Genomic DNA, 18,090 nt, shown 5'->3' with positions numbered 1-18,090 from the left:
TTATGCATTTTTAAAATCTTATTTGAACAGTTTAATGATTTTTTAAAATATATTCATCTTGTTGCCTGGATTGTGAAAGCTCATAATTAAGATGGCATATATAAGGCAACACTTTTCTGCAAGGAGTCTGCTGAAATAACTTAAAGCCCCACAGACATCAGTTGACACATTGATATAAATGATAGAAGATGAAGAATTTGGAAGGACAATTTAAAAAAAAAAAAAAAAGTGAAAAAATAAAAGATGTGAAATTGAGAAAAATACAACTATTCTAGTGGATTCATACAAAGAGTTGAAAGGTATGTACATATTTCTATTTGTAAATTTTAGACATTTCATTTTTTTGTCAAATTTCAAACAATTTCACCCACTACTTTTATTTTTGCAAAGATGAGAGGGGCATTACCTTCGCTCTGAGTGTAGGCCATAGAATTAAGAAGCAAATGAGTTAATGTAGAGTAGTTTCTAGTTGACAATGAAGGCAAATGCCAAATTGTTTGATCTGTGACTAAATATCCATTTTCAATGAGATGTTTGTTTGTTTATTTGAAGTTAAACACAAAGCTACACAATGGGCTGTCTGTGCTCTGCCCACTGCAAGTATCGAAACCCTGTTTTTAACGTTGTAAGTCTGCAGATATACCACGTGCCACTGGGAGGCATTCAACAAGATAATCCACCCCCCCCTGAAAGAATAAGAACCTGGGGAATACTTTGATCTTTTTTGCAGAACCCTACAGTGCAGTTAAAAACTGCTTGTAAAAACACAAGTTTTAATTTATGCATAACTCACAGCAATGAAGATATGCCAACAGGAAAAAATGATCAAGAAATCTTGCAAAGGGTTTGGTTAAAGAAAAGTTTAAACAATGACTAAAAGAATTTGCCTGGCTAAGGTTTGAGAACATTAAAAAAATGAAGGATCCACGAGACGGATGGTAGGCAAAACTACATTTTTAACAGACGCCAGCAGTTCAGATGTGAAATTGTATTAAACATGCAATGTTTAAAATGACATGTAAAGTGCATAGATGCACACATCCAGAAAGGTCAGCAAGACCATCCTACAACCATAAACAGGCAAGTAGCACTTTCTGAAGAAGGTTCGGATGGGGAAGTGCAACTTCCTTCAGGGCTAAGGCCAGATAGCAATTTTTAAATGTACTTGCGGGCTACACCATATGAAGAAAGAGTAAAATTTAAAAAGACTACAATTTCATTAGCAAACTTTCTTGTTATTGCCATAAAAAGGGTACAAATATAGTAGTAGAATATACAGTGAATGAGAACATTATTCAAATAATAAAAGTTATGAAAAATAGTGTTTTAAATCATATACCATAACAGTAGGTGGATCCGATGCATTCGTAGCTGATAACGTATATAATATTAAAGTATGGATTAAGTTCTTAAACTTACAAGGAAATATTAGAAAAAAAAAAAAAAACCTGAACTTCTGAGAAATGACTTTTGTCTAGGCATCCTCCTTTTCTCTAATTTGTTCACCACCCCTCCAATAAGTACAATGATATCATCATTATTCAAACAAAGCATAATTTTCCTAGTGTACAATATTGTCTGATTACAGAGCCATCAAATAGAAAATCAGCCCCCCCCTCTTGCTACACACTCTTTCAGGATTTGTTAATAGTTCTCTTTTATAGAAAGCCAAGTTTTTTTATTTATGAAATGATGTATTATATTAAATTTTTTTTGTACAGAGAATTTTCAATTTTTCTTTTAGTAAAACCCTTGTTTGCATAAGAAAAATATTGACAAGCTTGTAACAGCACTTCACACAGTTTGACAGTGTACAATGGTGATTACCCTTATATAAGAAAAATATTGACAAGCTTGTAACAGCACTTCACACAGTTTGACAGTGTACAATGGTGATTACTCTTATATACACAGTAATAGTCATTACGACAAAAATAGAATAATACAAATGAAAATTCTATCAGTTTGTAGGCACTTGTAATTTTATTTTTTTCCTAGATTGATTACAGAAAAGAAAAGTTACTGGGTGGCTCATGGGCCATATGTTACACATGCCTGCTTTATAGTAAATAACTAACATAAACCAACCTGGGTTCTTTCTATTAAATGCTACCACAGGCCTGTGAGTGGGTCATGAGCTAGTCTCATAAAAATCCGTTTTTATTCAGTTAAAATACAACAAAAAAAGGAAATTAGGATTCTAAGATTAAAGTGCCTGAGGCAATTTTTTGATGGATTACAAAAAAAATTAATATTTTGTATAGAACTACACATTATTTATTCATTCTACAAAACTCAACCTTAATGGTGACAGATCAACAATGAAAGAATCACAAACATTTGTACCTTGCCATACTGTTCAAAATATGTCCGAATATCATTCTCAGACATCTCAGGATCAAGTCCGCCAACAAAAATTTTCTTTATTCCAGGTCTGGCTTTAGCTCTTTTGGGGTCAACTTGTTTTCCCTTTACAGTATGTGTTCCATCTTTAAACACCTACTCAATACAATAAAAACCTTATGTAGCAAAGAATAACCTCCAAGCATAAAAAAAATTTATATATAACCTTCACTGAAAAATTAGGCTTTGGATTGCAATGCATCAAATTCACCAACTAGGATAATCAGAAACAATTTTTTCTATACTACACTTACTTAAACCATGATGCTTTAAGATTACAATATATCATAATGCACATTTCCACCATCACTAACAAGGTATTTTTAAGCCTCATAACTATAGCCAAGGAATTCAAGCCTGTTCCAGCAAAACCTACCTCTATTAGAGAAAAAAGTAAAAATTTAAATTACCTACTACCCTCAAAATGTTTTATAATTCTAATGTGGCAGTCTCCACTACTGCCAACTGCAATTCACCTCACAAGATATAAATAACACTGTCTTAACTGGAGCCTAGTAGTCTTTTCCATATTATTATGGTTTTGTAAGAGTATTTTTGGGTTAAAAGTGCTAGATCATATTTCACTTTAACTATTTATCTACTACAACCAACATATAAAATAAACCGAAAGGTACAATAATCTTTAGACCAGTTTGTTCACCCTTAACGAGTTCCATTAAAATATTCATACATTGACACTAAACATGTTAAATATCTGTAGGAAATGCAAAATTTATATGAAGTACACACTGTATTAAAAAAAATGTTCAATTGAGTACACAAACACACTGTTAACTTTAAACACTTACAGCTTCTACAGACTCCTGTGATGCAAATGTAACAAAGGCAAATCCCCTAGACTTTCCAGTGTTAGGATCAGTCTTTATGTTTACATCTGTTACTTCACCATATTTGGAGAAGTAATTCTTCAAATCATCTGTGAAAAAGCAGTAAATTACTCTGATGTACATCTACACAGCAAAAATATAGTATGCATATGTAATAAAACACAGCAATGGAACAATCTTAGGAAAAAAAGGTAAAAAGAAAAGAGGTGTATAATTTATTTTTTTATATCTACAAACACTAATAAATGTCTAAACCTAGTTCTGAACATTATAAAACATATTTTGGCTTAGACTCAATTTACAATCAGAATGACACACTTTCAAAATAAAAATATTAAAATCATACTAAATTACATTTATTACTTTATGAATGTTAGCTTTTACACAATGTAATTTCAGGACTTACCCTTTTACTACATGCAAGTCAAAGTGAGCAGGTCACAACTTTTAGTTACATTCAAAATTTAATTAAACTATTTTATCAACTAAGCTTTAAGTTGCTAACTTCTATTAAAAGGAAATATTTAACATTCCATACAGGCATCTTTTCTGTGCATGTCAAGGTTTTCCAGGATACAAATAAATGTGGCATCAAAACATAGCTAATAATCCAAATGTTAATAGTATACAAGTTGAGTTCTTAATTTCATAAAGCAATATTAAAAAAAAATCTTCAACTTCCCCTAGTATGAGAATTGACATTTGTTCTCAAGGTATTCCCTCTTCTCCAAATCATTTACCACTCCTCCAAAAAGTATGAAATTTATTGTTATTAATTGGGGAAAGAATAATTTTTTTATTTTTCTTTATAAAATTCAATCTTATTTGGTTACACAGCCATAATATAGAAAATCTGACAACTCTAGCCACACCCACCTGTCATATCCCCCCTTTTACAAATTGCCGATAGTTTTCTCCAACATTTAATACTATATTATTTATAACCAATAGAAAGTCAAAGTTTTCATCTATCACATGATGTATTACATTATGCTGTTTTCTGTACCAGAACACTTTATTCCCACTGGAAAGACATCAATGAGCTTAGTTGAATTTTTAAATGGCTCTTGTCATAAAAATAGAAAGCCAGAAAAGTGCAATAGGTACAGGACTTTGTCTGCTTTTTACATATTATTCTGTGTTCTTTTGTGCATTATTGAATTAAACAAAAAACTAGTACAGTAATACCATTAGTATAAAAAAAGGAGGGTTAGGTTTTATCAACAGTTGACAGCAAGGAAAGAACCAGGTATTATATTTTTTTGGTTTTTCATGTGTATTCTTTATTTTTATACAAGTAAATAATATTTTTGGTTGCATTAGACAAAATAATTTTTATACAAGGTAGTTCATGAGCAACTAGCCTGTAAATTACATAATTTGATACAGTAAAGTGAGCTACATTAAATGTTTGCCAAGTAAATTACAACTTGCGTGGTGTAGTTATTAGTTACACACGGATCAAAGGGCAATAAATCAAACTTAGGAATAAACAGACAAACTGTTACGAGTTCAAAGCTATTTAAAATAAACAAATGTAGCTTCATGTTACAATTTGAGGTCATTCTACAGATAACATTTTACAGAAAGAAAAATGTTTAATATCTATTTAGAAGGTTTGAAAGATTATGCAAATGAAATCTGAGAATTTGCAGATAAAGTAGTTTTAATCTTTAAGTCACTTCACACTCAGAGCAATCAACATTGATTCCATATATTCATGCAGAAATTTTTAGAGAAAATACTTCATTAAAATTTTTTGTCTGCAAAAGACTCGATGCTTACTGAAGAATAAAATTTTACAGAAAGAAAAAGTTTAAACTTTATTTAGGAGGTTTGAAAGATTATGCAAATGAAATTCGAGAATTTTCAGATAAAAGTTAAAGGGATGAGAAGTGGAATTCTCCAAAGCTAGCATAACCCAATAACACATTGATCAAAGTGTTGATTGAACTGGACCTCCCTTGTTCGCCCACATATCACATCCTCTTTCACAAATTGCTAATTGTTCTTACATTTTACATTGTTACTTGTAACTATTAGAAAAAACAGTCTTAACCTATCAAATGATGCATTATATTACACTGTCTTCAATTGAGTATCTGTTTGTCTTCAGTTTGAAAGTTTCTTTGGCAGTGTTCAGATTGAGAAGTTTAGGAATTATTTTAAGGCTCTTCTATCATAGTTAGAAAGCCAGTTAAGTTACAATATTTATAGAATATTGTTTGCTTTGTGCATGTTATTCTGTGTTTTAGGTACATTATTCAAATAAATAAAAATTACTTAGTGTACTAGTACCATTAGTATAAAAGTCGGCTTAAATTTCATCAATAACCCACAGAAAAAAGAACAAGAGGTCAAAGTACTGTATTTCCCATTTTTTGTGTATATTCTTTATTATTATAAAAGTTACTAAAATGTAATACTTTGAAACTTTTTAGGTTAGACAGTTCAAAGTGCAATAAAACAATAAAATTAAGTACAAATAGATGTAGACGGTTGAGAGCAAAGCTATTTAGGATAAATGTAGTTTCTGTTACAAACTGCAGTCATTCAAAGAAAAGTGATCTGGATTTATCTATTTTTCCTTTTTTTTTTATGGTGGTTAACTGTTAAATTGACAGTACATATAGAGTTATGATAGAAAAAATAACAAAATATAAAGTTTTACTGAAAAAAAATTTGAAATTTATTTAGGAAGTTAGAGGGGTTATGAAAATGAAAATTTATAATTTTTAGAAAAAAGTATTTTTTAATCTTAACATAAAAGTCACTTTGCACTCAGAGCAATGAGCATTGACTTTCTATACTATCAAACTAATCTTTAGTAAAAATACTAAAAGTTAAAAAGAGTATGGAAACTCAGATGGTTTGTTGTTACAAAGTGAGTACATAGCTTAAGCTAGAGTAAACAAAATATTGAATTGCATAATGCTTATACAGTTCATATGCATACTCACCGAGACTTGATTAATTTTCTTAGCAATGTTTCATAACTAAACCTATTGCCACAGGTATCTTTTATTGCATTTGACAAAGGCAATATTTAAAAAAAAATTCCCAAATTTCCCCTAGTGTGATGCATTTTCTCTAGATAAGATTCTCTTTATCTACCACTCCTTCAAAAAGTACGAAATTAAATGTAAGTTACATCTATATAATTGTCATTGCTCAGACAAACCATAATTTGTATAGCCTTCAATTTTGTTTGGTTATAGTTATCATATAGAAAATCAGACCCCTCCTGCCACACCCTCTCTTTCAGGATTTGTTAATAATTCTCTCTTACATTTAATTATATATTACCTATAAATAATAGAAAGTCAAGGTTTTAATTTACCAAATGACGTATAACATTGTGTTCTGAGTAGAATTTCTTCAATTTCACTCAGAGTACAATACTCACTCCCATGGAAAAGTTAACAACTACCTTATTTGAATTTGTAACATCTCTTGTTGCATAGTTAGAAATCCAGAAAAATTTTGAGTTAGACGAAATTGTCAACTTATTGCATGTTATTATTCTAGTTTATTAAAAATACTTCACTAAAAACATGATTTTTTTGTACGTGAGACTTATAACGTTAATTGAAAGAAGGCCAGATTTTGTGAAGTTATACACACTATATTGAAAATTAGAGGTATTAAGTCTATGAAGACATTAAACAAGTACAAAGAGGTCACATGGTCAGACAAATTGGCCAAGCCTGTGTTGAGAGGGTTAAGTTTCTAATTTTCAAATGTGTTACTTTTATAAACATAAATGAAAAAATATGCATAAAAACTAGTTTAGTACTCACATGTTGGTCATATGTTTTTGTACTCAGTCTCAATAAAAGTTATCCCCAATTTTGAGTACAGTTGTGGTTAGTATTTTACTAAATTTATTTCAAATATTCAGTCTAGAACAAAAAAATAACATGCACAATACAATGTCCCAGTCCTATAACTTAACTGGCATTATAACTGAGCTATAAGTGCATTAAAATTTTCTTACAGGGTTTGATTATAAGGAAATAAGCCTGTATCAAAGGTTGTCCATAAAAACAAAACAGACCCTCAAAAAATATCCAATTAAGACAATGTTGATATACAAAGACCCTTAAAAAGACCCAATTATAAGATTTTTGATCTTTCCATATTTTATTTTATTTCCAAAAAGTACAATTAGTCTAGTTGGCAATTTTTGAAGCCTTATTTCATGGAAAGTTTCCTTACATTGGGAAAAAAAAGCCCAAACCATGCCAATGTTACATAGTATTTTAAGGAAACAAACAATCAATGACCTGTACACTTTTAAACAGAACAGAGATCTCAGAGAATCATATTCAGTTTTTATTATAACCTGCTTGGCCAGCCTGCCAAGTACAGTAAAGTAGAGCCTGCAGTAAGACTAGACTTGCATTGGAACTCTCATGCACACTACTATATTGTAATACGTACACAATGTCTGAGTACTGCAGACATACCGCTGATATGAACCGTCTTTCACACTCATAGTTTGTATTGTTCTGGGAGTAACACTAGCCTTTGTTTATTTATTGCTACTCTTGTTTTGTACTAATCAAAACTTTCACAAAATATTTTTTTGCAATTATTATTATGCTATGTTTTACTCGTGGATTTTCCACTTTTTTTCATGGTAGCTACACCTTCTGTGTTTCTTAGACTTGACTGATTATGTCTCAGGCCTATATGTGCATAAATGAAAGGAAATCAGTGTTTCAACTGTGAGGAACAACTATGAAAATTCTGAGTTTCAATTTGCAAATTTATGAGTTTATAGTTAGGGAATTTACATACGAGTTTGGTCGAGAATCAGTCAACATTACATGTGTACTGAGGGCATGAATAAATGTATAGTAAACTGCAATGATGTTTTGTGTAAGGGTCTGTTCCAGAGTTTAAATTGGTCATTCAAGGAAGTTTTTATTCAACTCAGACGACTGATAAAATTGAGTCATGTTACCACGTTCAAAGTGAACTCTGAGATAACAATTCAAATCTGTACATTGAATAATTCAAAGGTTGTCATCAGAATAAGCTGGCACTATACATAATTCAGCAAATTAAAATTCTCTTACAACTGGTTATAAATAATGTAATACTAGGTTGGGCAAGTAAGTGGCAGATGGGTTTCAATTATAGTAAATGCAAGATAATGCATTCAGGTTATCATAGTTTGAGTTAAATCAGTGACATACTCACTGTGACCCCCACCCATACATACATAGCAGGTTAATGTTATCTTATTTGATCAGAAATACTGTTCATTATGTTATTTTACTTTTACACCATCGGCAAACAAATGTACTTATGATACTGCAAATATTACACACATTCCACATAAACATTATATAAATATCATGAGTGAAAAGAGTTCTGAAGTTAGGTTTGTAACAAGTACAAAGTATCATTCTGCGTTTTCCAGAAAATGAAACTGAGCAATGTATTATTTTTTACATAATTGTAAAGTCTGTATGTAAATGCACAAGTGAACTGAACCCATAGCTAAATCCTGAATATTTTTTAAGAGTACCACATGTATTAATGCCAGTATTTTCAAATTGCTAATTTTTTTGCACCATACAGTGACAGTACATAAAAGTTTACCTTCTGTTCACCCAAGTTCAGTTCCACTGCTCTAGCCAGTTACAGCTACATTTCATTCTATGTAACTCAAGTTATTTAAAAATAAATATTATGTAAGATCAGTCAAGGCTTTTAGAACATTAATTATTGAGTAATAAGGCACTTAATATTTAATATTTTTCAAAACTTACCCATGTCACTTTGCTTTAATAATAATAAAATTTTCACATAACTTCATTTAATATTTATCATTTCACTTTTGAAATTTCCATATTTTGTTGCAACACTTTTGACAAAAGAAAAACATTTAAAAGTATTTCTTCTGTCTTAAGATTTTTTTTATTGTTAATCAGAAAATTGTATTTCATATTCTAGCCAGTTTTAACTTTAATATTCATCAACATATTTCAGTTAATATCCTATTTTACTCCTTCTGGCAATAAATCTTAAAATACAAGGCAGAAACAAAGATTTATTGCTAACAGTATTTTCTGTTGAGATTAATCTATATCTAATAAGTTACTTTCTTTTCAATAAACAATTAGTTTTTACTTATTTACATTATTCAATACAATCAACTTTATATTCAATAAATAAGGTTACTTTGTTTATCCCCACAGAAGCTTCAGGTAGTCACCTTCCCACGAACCAGAAATTACTGAGCACACCATCTGTAAAACTTCCTATTTCAAACACTTTTTTCAGTAAAACCTTATATTTTGTTATTTTTTCTACCCTGACTCTACACAAGGTCTGTCAATTTGAATAACTTCATAACCACACAAATCTAAATTACCCTTTTTTCATTCTAGAATGATTTCAAATTCTAACATGAAACTACATTTGTTTACCCTAAGTAGCTATAAAATCTTTATACTTAAATTTTATTGTTTTACTGACCTCTGAACCATGTCTAACTATTGTTTGAGCCATTGTAAGTTATAAATCACTTAAGAGGTATATTCAGTTAATGTTAGGCCTATTGAATTACATTACAGTGTGCCTTGTGAAACATTTTATTATATTATCATTATTTATTTTACCCAATCTAACCTAGAGTTTCCTATTTGTACATTTTAGTTACTTTTTTTGGGTGTTGAAAACACTTAAGCCTATCCCCCCCCTTCCATTATTGAGTATGGTAGTACTTAACAGTAGGGATTGACAAGGTTTCCAAATAACTCATGAGCTGTAAAACCACCATCATTCAAAGTATTGGGTATATATAATGCACTAAAAAATTTGCTAACATTTCTGGTACAATTCAAAAATTTCTAAAACAGCAACTTTTTCATATACTACCTACCTGATCACATCAGCTGGGCTAGCCTCTAGATGGCTCAGATTATCACTACAAGATTTCTCCAGCTTACTTGACTGGTCTGTGGGTATCCGCTTTTGATATTCCGATAAATATATACAGATTTTTTTTCAGAAATGGTAAACATATCATGTATGTACTTAAATATCTTTTCAACCCAACAGATGGTGCTACATATCGATGGATAGACACCCAAAAGTTTCTAAATGTAAAATATATACTTTATACAAGTATACCAAAAAGTAAGCAAACAAAAGTATTAAAAAATTATGAATTTTAACACATCCCCATGGATCCAAGGGATGTCTTCAGAATTTTGACTATTAAAACCAAGTTCAATCCAGAAACTCACAAAGTGGGTGGTTTTGGATGTATCTTTGAGACAAATTGTTTGTTTGTTAATTGATAAAATTAAATAAAACACAGCATCAAGTCTCCAAAATAGCTAGTACTAAGGTCTACCCACTGGGAGTAAGTTTGGTATACATCAATAAAGCCACGTTCTCAGCATCATTAAATAAGAAATTGCTAATCTTTTATGCTTCAGCTATCACCTTTTTATGTTTAGTTTTCAATCTAGATATGAACAATTTCACCTGCAATTCAGTAAAAAAAGGTCAAAGCAACACAATAGTCAGCAGCAGGATGAGCAGACAGGAACACTTTGAATACGGTTACAAGCATAATATTGTACTCTGCTTGCTTCACAGTATCTACCAGTATCTAGGTGGTTCTAAACAGTTCCTGTCATGTCATTTGGAGACTTCCATGTATTTTGTGTTTGGCCATTAAGCTCATGATGAGCTGACGGACTTCAATCACCTGATCACTTCTAATCACTTTTTGCCACCCCACTAAAAGTGTTCAGGAAATGCCTTCCTTTTAGCCAATAAAAATGTCCAAACATAATTTCAGTTCAGAGTAAAAAAACAGATTGGGTTTGTATTTTTCAACAAAAATGTCCCCAACTGGCTTGTGAGAGGGGGGGGGGGCTGTTAAAATGAAGTAGAAATCTTGCTACAAAAAGTAATCAAACAAGTATTAAAATATAATTGGCAGTTTTTTTCACTTACCTGTAGGCCAAAGTAAGAACTACATTTTACAAATTTGTGATTGTAGTTTTATTTCTTGTAAAAGTTATAGCTATCAGGAATATGGCTGCATTGAAAGTTGTGCCCATTCCATGGATATATAAAAACTGAACAAATAAACAGGAATAAAAATAAAAATAATTGTAATAGAAAATAGGGATCAATGGTTATTCGTAGAATTGCTATAAGAAATATACAGAATGAAAAATAAATGCTGCAATACGAAGTACACAAACAAGTAAAGGGATAGTGGTTGGATTTTAGAATAGTTTTCAATCCCTAATTTGGTTGGCATTGTGATCCATATAGCTAAGTGAAGCAGTCTAAATTTGCCAACCAAAGTAAGGATTGAAAATAGTTTCAAAATCTATCGAACCAGTATCACTTTACTTGTTTATGTATTTTTTATTGCAGCATTTATTGTTTTGGCTACTTCTTATAGTAATTTATGAATAACCAACAATCCCTAACTTCCATTAAATATTCTTTTTTACCTATTTATACTAATGGTAGTACTGCACTAAATTTTTTAAATTAAGCAATGCACCAAAGTACATAGAATAATAACTTGCAAAAAAGCAGACAATTTCCCATTTCTATGCCACAAGAACCAATACAAATTCTTCCAACTTCGTTGATGCATTTCCTGAGGGAATGAAGCTTGTACTGAAGGGGAAATTGGTAATTCTCCATACAGAAAACAACATAATATAAGAAGTCATTTGATTGATGAAAGCCTTGACTTTCTATTGGTTACAAATAATATAGTATTAAACGAGAGAGAGAACTATTTACAAATCACAAAAGAGAGGAAGTGTCTGATTTTCTATTTGATGGCTCTGTAACCAAACAAGATTGAAGGCTATGAAAATTATGCATTTCTGAGTAATGACAACATTATAATTAGTAATTTACATTAAATTACATACTTCTTGGAGGGATGGTAAATGAATTAAACAGGACATGACTAGAGAGGAAAAAAAAGGACACATTTCTAACACTAGAAGAGTTCCAGGATTTTTTTAAATAATGCCTTATAAAAGCAAGAACTTAAGACTTTCGTAATATTAAAATATGGATTATTAGCTATGATTCTATGCTATACTAATTGGTATAACATGAAAAAAAAGTATTTTAAGCTATGAATACAACTCATTAAAACCTCAAGACATGTACAGTAAAACATGCCCATGAAGATAGGGTTAAAATGAGCTAAAAAACTGATTAGTATCACTTCCAGATTTATAAGTTACCTTTAGTTTAACCTTGATACATGAATTTAATTTTACCTGAACAATGGATAGGTGTACCTTAAAGTCTTGTCTAAGTCCATTATTTGAATAACCTAATTTTAGCTCTTATCCAACATAGAAAATGAAACCTTCACATAAAGAAAAAAAATTAATACTTAGCTACTACAAATACTTACTTGTCTGGGTATCCCAGCTGACTCCTCCAACAAAAAGCTTCCTAAACAATAAACAATAGGAAAATTAGTATGATTATAAACTCAGGAATTTGGAAAACTTGAACCAGTCAATATTAACTTTATCTGTCATTATTCTTTCAAACAGACCACATTTTCAGCTCTTTAATGTTATTCTGGAAATTAACATCAAGAAATTTAACATTAGTTGTAGCTTGCACTGTGAGGGTAAAGTTCAATGAATATGGAACCTAAAAAAGTTGAATAACTTATATTATAAAAGTTTAAAATGATTTGAAATGAAGTGGATGGAAAATAACCCAGTATATGCACCATTGCAATTTAATGTTGAGCCAAGGCTTGAACTTGATGATATTCCTGCGAGAAAAATCGTCATTAAGATTAAAGTTTATGGTTTTAACTTTAATAACTCTGCATCGGACAATAAACCCATAAAGAAAAAAATGTTTTCACATGCAGAGCAAACGCAATTGTTAGCTATGCTTAAATGCACTAGATTTCATTTGGAAACTGTAGATGGTGATATATAATCTTAAGATTCTGTAGTAGTTATCTAGTGCTTTATTTATAGTGAGCAGCACTCAGTTACCCAGCTGATGTCAAGTGTTGTCTTCCATCATCAGTTGCTAGAACAGGATGGGAGAAGACCAACTGGAGGCTCCTGGGCGAAAATCAAAGTCTCGATGACTTGTTCTGTAGTCTGACATTTGCCATTCTTGATGTCTTTCTGTGAAGGAATCTTCTTATCAGCACAGCTTGAGCCTCTTGAACCCATCCAAGCCACTTTCTCTTTTTACACTTTACTAAACTGCAGAATCTTGGGCTAATTGTTCTAAAATTCAGTGTTCAAGCTAGAATGTGTTTACAATTTAAAAAAATTACTTTGAATTGTTTAAAATTAAAAAATGGCAGTTTTAGATTTCAAATGAAAGTTCTTTATAAACTGCTTCATTAATATACTATTCTGCAATTTGGAACTAAATAGTTTGATTTAATTATTTTAATATATTAAAAAGTTCATGATTTTTTTTTATCCCACTTGAAACAAGTTACTGGAACTACTTTAAGATCAAGTCCAGAGAAGAAAATGATCAAGCAGTGCAAATATCTGTCTCCTGAAATATTAGCTGTGAAAAAGAAAGAAAGCACCATTAGAAGAGATGTGAACTTTCCACTACTGGTGTTTGAATTAAGCCATATTATTAATATATAATGATGAAAAAATGCCACTAGCTTGAACACTGTAATAAAAATATTCAATTTCACAAATCTTTTGAGGTGCTTCAATTGAATATTTTAGAAACCTATTGATCACTAATATTTATAGAAACAACAACAACAAAAATAAATAAAATAGGTTTTCTTAATAAAATGGGTGCAATAATACCTGCTGTTATTCATGAGAAAGACTAAGCTCCAATTTGATACTTTTAAAATCAGCTTTAAATTAAAGAACTTAGAATTTCAAAAATTATATAACCATTAATACAAAAATTATGTAAAATTCTAGTGAGGTGATCCCACTTAATACTCCTTTGTATTTATTAGAATATAAGAATTTAAATAAAAAGAATAGCTATTACTATGTGACTGTACTTCCTCTATTTTTCTACTCCTACAAAGCTATACAAATGTTAGCTTTGTGAATGGATCACTGTCACAACTTCACCTTAATTTATTTCAATATTAACATTAATGTTAATCTAATTATCTTTAGAGATAAAATATTGAATTTGTTGTCACTATAAGTCATGAGGAATTATGAAAATCAACTATGGTTTAAATATCTTAGTTATGTAAAATTTCACAAAAGAAGTTTGACACATTAAAGTTTACAGAAATACATAGCGATAAAAGGATAACAGCTAATACTAAATTGGTACTTTTACGATATATTTCTTCACAAACACATAGTAGTAAAATGTTCTATAATCTATACAATGATAGTCAGCATTTCCCACTTTCATATCCTTGGGCCCAAGTTCCTCTGTGCTGTACTTACAGCAAACACGAAATCACTCAATTTACAGTGCCACACCAATAAAAAATAGAAATAAAGTACAGTCATGTACAAACACCTAGTATCTTTCATAAATATATTGAAAAAACTTTCACAAATGTCATTATTATAGCATTATTACTACATGTTAAAACACTATTCTAACTTTGAGTAAATAACATGCCTGAGCCCTTTATTTTTAAGTATAAATATTTGAACATTACTTTTTTAAGTATCTGGATATTTTACAAATATGAAGGAGAGATAAATACCAGTGATCCAGTGCCATAGTGACTCAACAAAAAGTAACAATGCAATCGATAGGATGTCGAGTCTCCACCTAAGTTGTAGGGCTAACACTGTTCAAATGATTATTCAAATAGTACCAGAATTCAGCTGCTGAATTGCTTTTATTTTTAACCAAACTATCAGCCTCTATCTTAACAAAGTTAACTGTTTGGGTAGTAAACTTAGTAACTATTCCAAAATGAAATATTCTAAATTATAAACAATTTTTTTTTACAACAGTTGTCAAATTTCATTCTGTCAGACCTTTCCTGTATTACCGGTAAAAGCAACATATACCTTGAAGAGAATAATTTATCCATAGTTTTATTAGTAGGACTGATGAGGGTATCAGCCCCATCCATCATTACATTTCACATGTCTTAGATGACAGCCCACTACAAAGACAGTTTCCTTGAATATGTCAAGAAGCACTTAATTCAACATCCTTGTTGCATATAAACTCGCATACCCAATGAGTACAACACAAGTAGCATGTCAAATAGCGTAATATTTAATTTTGAATATCAAGTGTTTCTATCCTCTTTTTTCATCATGAAAACAGCTCAGGTGTGCAAATTTAGATTTGATAGGAATGTGTTTTGTGAAATATTATAAGAAATTTTCTATGCAATGGGCCATTGCACAGTTCTAATAAGAGCATGTGTAAGGCTGATATAATTACTAGCTCTACTAGCAAAGCTAATTTGTCCTGTATCACATCACACTTCGTGATCTAAATCAGTGGTATTTGTAATTCAATCTTATCTTTGGGTAGCAAGTGTTATAATGTAAATTTTATCATGGCAAATGCACAAGCCAAAGCAGGAATTTTAAAAATTATACATAAATTTACAATTCTTTTCATACAGTACATAAAAGTAGAGGTTGTCAGATAATTATAATTTTCAGCCATGAAAGCACACGAGTGTTTAAATGCAGTTGCAAATATATAAATCTTCCATAATCAAATTACTAAGTTATTGTACAGCAAACAACAACAACAAAAAAAAATACAGTATTAATTAGGAATGCACAGATCGTAAAACTTGGCCAATTACCAGGTTCGGATCAGTAAGCTTAGGCTGGGGACCGGGTGTCAATCATGACAAGTTCCCCCTTGACAAGTTTCAAACCCTAGCCCCTATTGTTCTCAACCCCCCCCCCCACCTTCTCCAGAAATCCACTTCTCAAGCCATGCCTGTTATTAACCCCTATTGTTTTCTGAATCCCCAGACTTTCATCAGGCAGACAGTCTTTGTTGCTCGGAACAAGTTTTTTTTTAATTAAACCAATTACTGACTAACTTTCAGAACCACATTAGTTGCCACAAAGATTAGGGCTTAGATGCCTAGCTTCTACACTCGGCCTGAGCTAAGTATTTCTGGGTAGACCAATACTCAGCCAGAACTGACCGAATACCCGTGCATCCCTAATATTAACCCTATCGGCACGGGTACCTTTTACTACGCATGACGTAAGGTTTTAGTGTTTTACATTCAAAATTTTATTAAACTACTTTTTGTTTATGTTATACCAATTAGAGTAGCAAAATCTTAGCTAATAATCAATATTTTAATAGTATAAAAGTTTTAAGTTCTTAATTCTAAAAAGAAATATATAAAAACATCCCGAATTTCCACTAGTGTAACACACACACGACAAATTTTGTCTTAGCATGTCATCATTCCTATTTTATCCATCACCCCCTCAAGAATGTACGAAATTAAATGTAAAATGCTCTCTATAAAATCATTATTGCTCAAAAAGATCATAATTTTTTATGGCCTTCAATTTTGTATTGTTACACAGCTATCAAAGAGAAAATCAGACCCTTCCTGTTACATCCTCTCTTTCACAATTGGTTGATTGTTCTCTCTTACGTTTCATTATATATTATTTATAACCAATATAAAGTCTAGGTTTTCATCAATCAAATGACGTATTGTATAACATTGTGTTTTGAACAGATAACCGTCAATTTCACTCAGAGTAGCAACATCTTTCCCGTGGTAAAGTTAACAACTAGCTTGGATGAATTTCTAAGGGCTCTTGTCGCATAGTTAGAAAGCCAGGAAATTTTTTAGAAGTGAATTTGTCTCATTTTTGCATGTTATTAGTATATATTCTTTGGTTTATTATTTAATTAAATAAAAATTGTTAAGTGCTTTACTACGATCACTAAAAAAAATCAGGCTTAACTCTCATCGACAATCGTTAAGTGCTTTACTACGATCACTAAAAAAAATCAGGCTTAACTCTCATCGACAATCGAGGGCAAGAAAAAAGAAGAATGGGTAAGTACTTTATTTCTTGTTTTTCATATTTATTCTTTACTTATTATTATAAAAGTAACTAAAATTAAAGTATGGATTTTTTTAAAGTTATCCAAGACTGGAATAGGTAAAATAAGTAATAATAATATAACTAAAATTGATCACGTAGCAAGCACAGAGCAACTCATGAGTGATGTAATTTGATAGTGTAATGTGAGCTGCACGTTCCCCGAGTGATTTACAACTTATAATGGCACGGATAGCAGTTTGACATGGTTCAAAGGGCAATAAAACAATAAAATTTAATTATAAATAGATGTATAATGTTACGAACTTAGATCTACTTAGGATAAACGAATGTAGTGTCATGTTACAATTTGAAGTCATAATAGGAAGTAAAGAAGGTTAATTTAGGTTCATTTGGATTTTTTTGGGGTGGTTACGATGTCGGTCAAATTGATCAGTCTCGTTTTGAGATTAGGGTAGAAAAATAAACTATAAGGATTTAGTGAAAAAAATGTTTGAAATGCATTTAGGTTTTAGGGATTACACAAAGGAAATTTGAGATTTTTTGAGATGGCAAAAAGTATTTTTGATTTTAACATGAAAATTACTTTGCACATGAACTATTCAAAACAAATACTATATATATTCATGGACAAAACTTTATTTTATTAAAAGTACTTCACTAAAAAATATGACTTTTTGTATGTGAAAGACGTGGAATATTAACTGAAAGACTGCCAAATTTCATGAAGATATACCCAATATATATATAGAGAGAGAGAGTTAATATATATATATATATATATATATGTATATATATAT

General features: G+C 30.7%; 1 protein-coding gene across 2 annotated transcripts in view; it reads right to left on the bottom strand.

Moving 5' to 3' along the window:
• LOC106459440 (RNA-binding protein squid-like) overlaps positions 1-18,090 on the bottom strand; it is a 25,183-nt gene that overhangs the window by 4,652 nt on the left and 2,441 nt on the right. For both annotated transcript variants that reach the window (XM_013919062.2, XM_013919071.2), the window contains exons 2-4: positions 12,685-12,725; positions 3,213-3,340; positions 2,347-2,499 (exon numbers count right to left, since the gene is read on the bottom strand). In XM_013919062.2, coding sequence (XP_013774516.1) covers positions 2,347-2,499; positions 3,213-3,340; positions 12,685-12,725 — 322 coding nt within the window. The remainder of the gene's footprint in view (positions 1-2,346; positions 2,500-3,212; positions 3,341-12,684; positions 12,726-18,090) is intronic.

This window comes from Limulus polyphemus, unplaced genomic scaffold (assembly GCF_000517525.1).
Source record: "Limulus polyphemus unplaced genomic scaffold, Limulus_polyphemus-2.1.2 Scaffold27, whole genome shotgun sequence".
NCBI classification, from domain to species: Eukaryota; Metazoa; Arthropoda; class Merostomata; order Xiphosura; family Limulidae; genus Limulus; species Limulus polyphemus.
The sequence above is the reverse complement of the archived record's forward strand: the minus strand, read 5'-3'. Positions and strand labels throughout refer to the sequence as shown.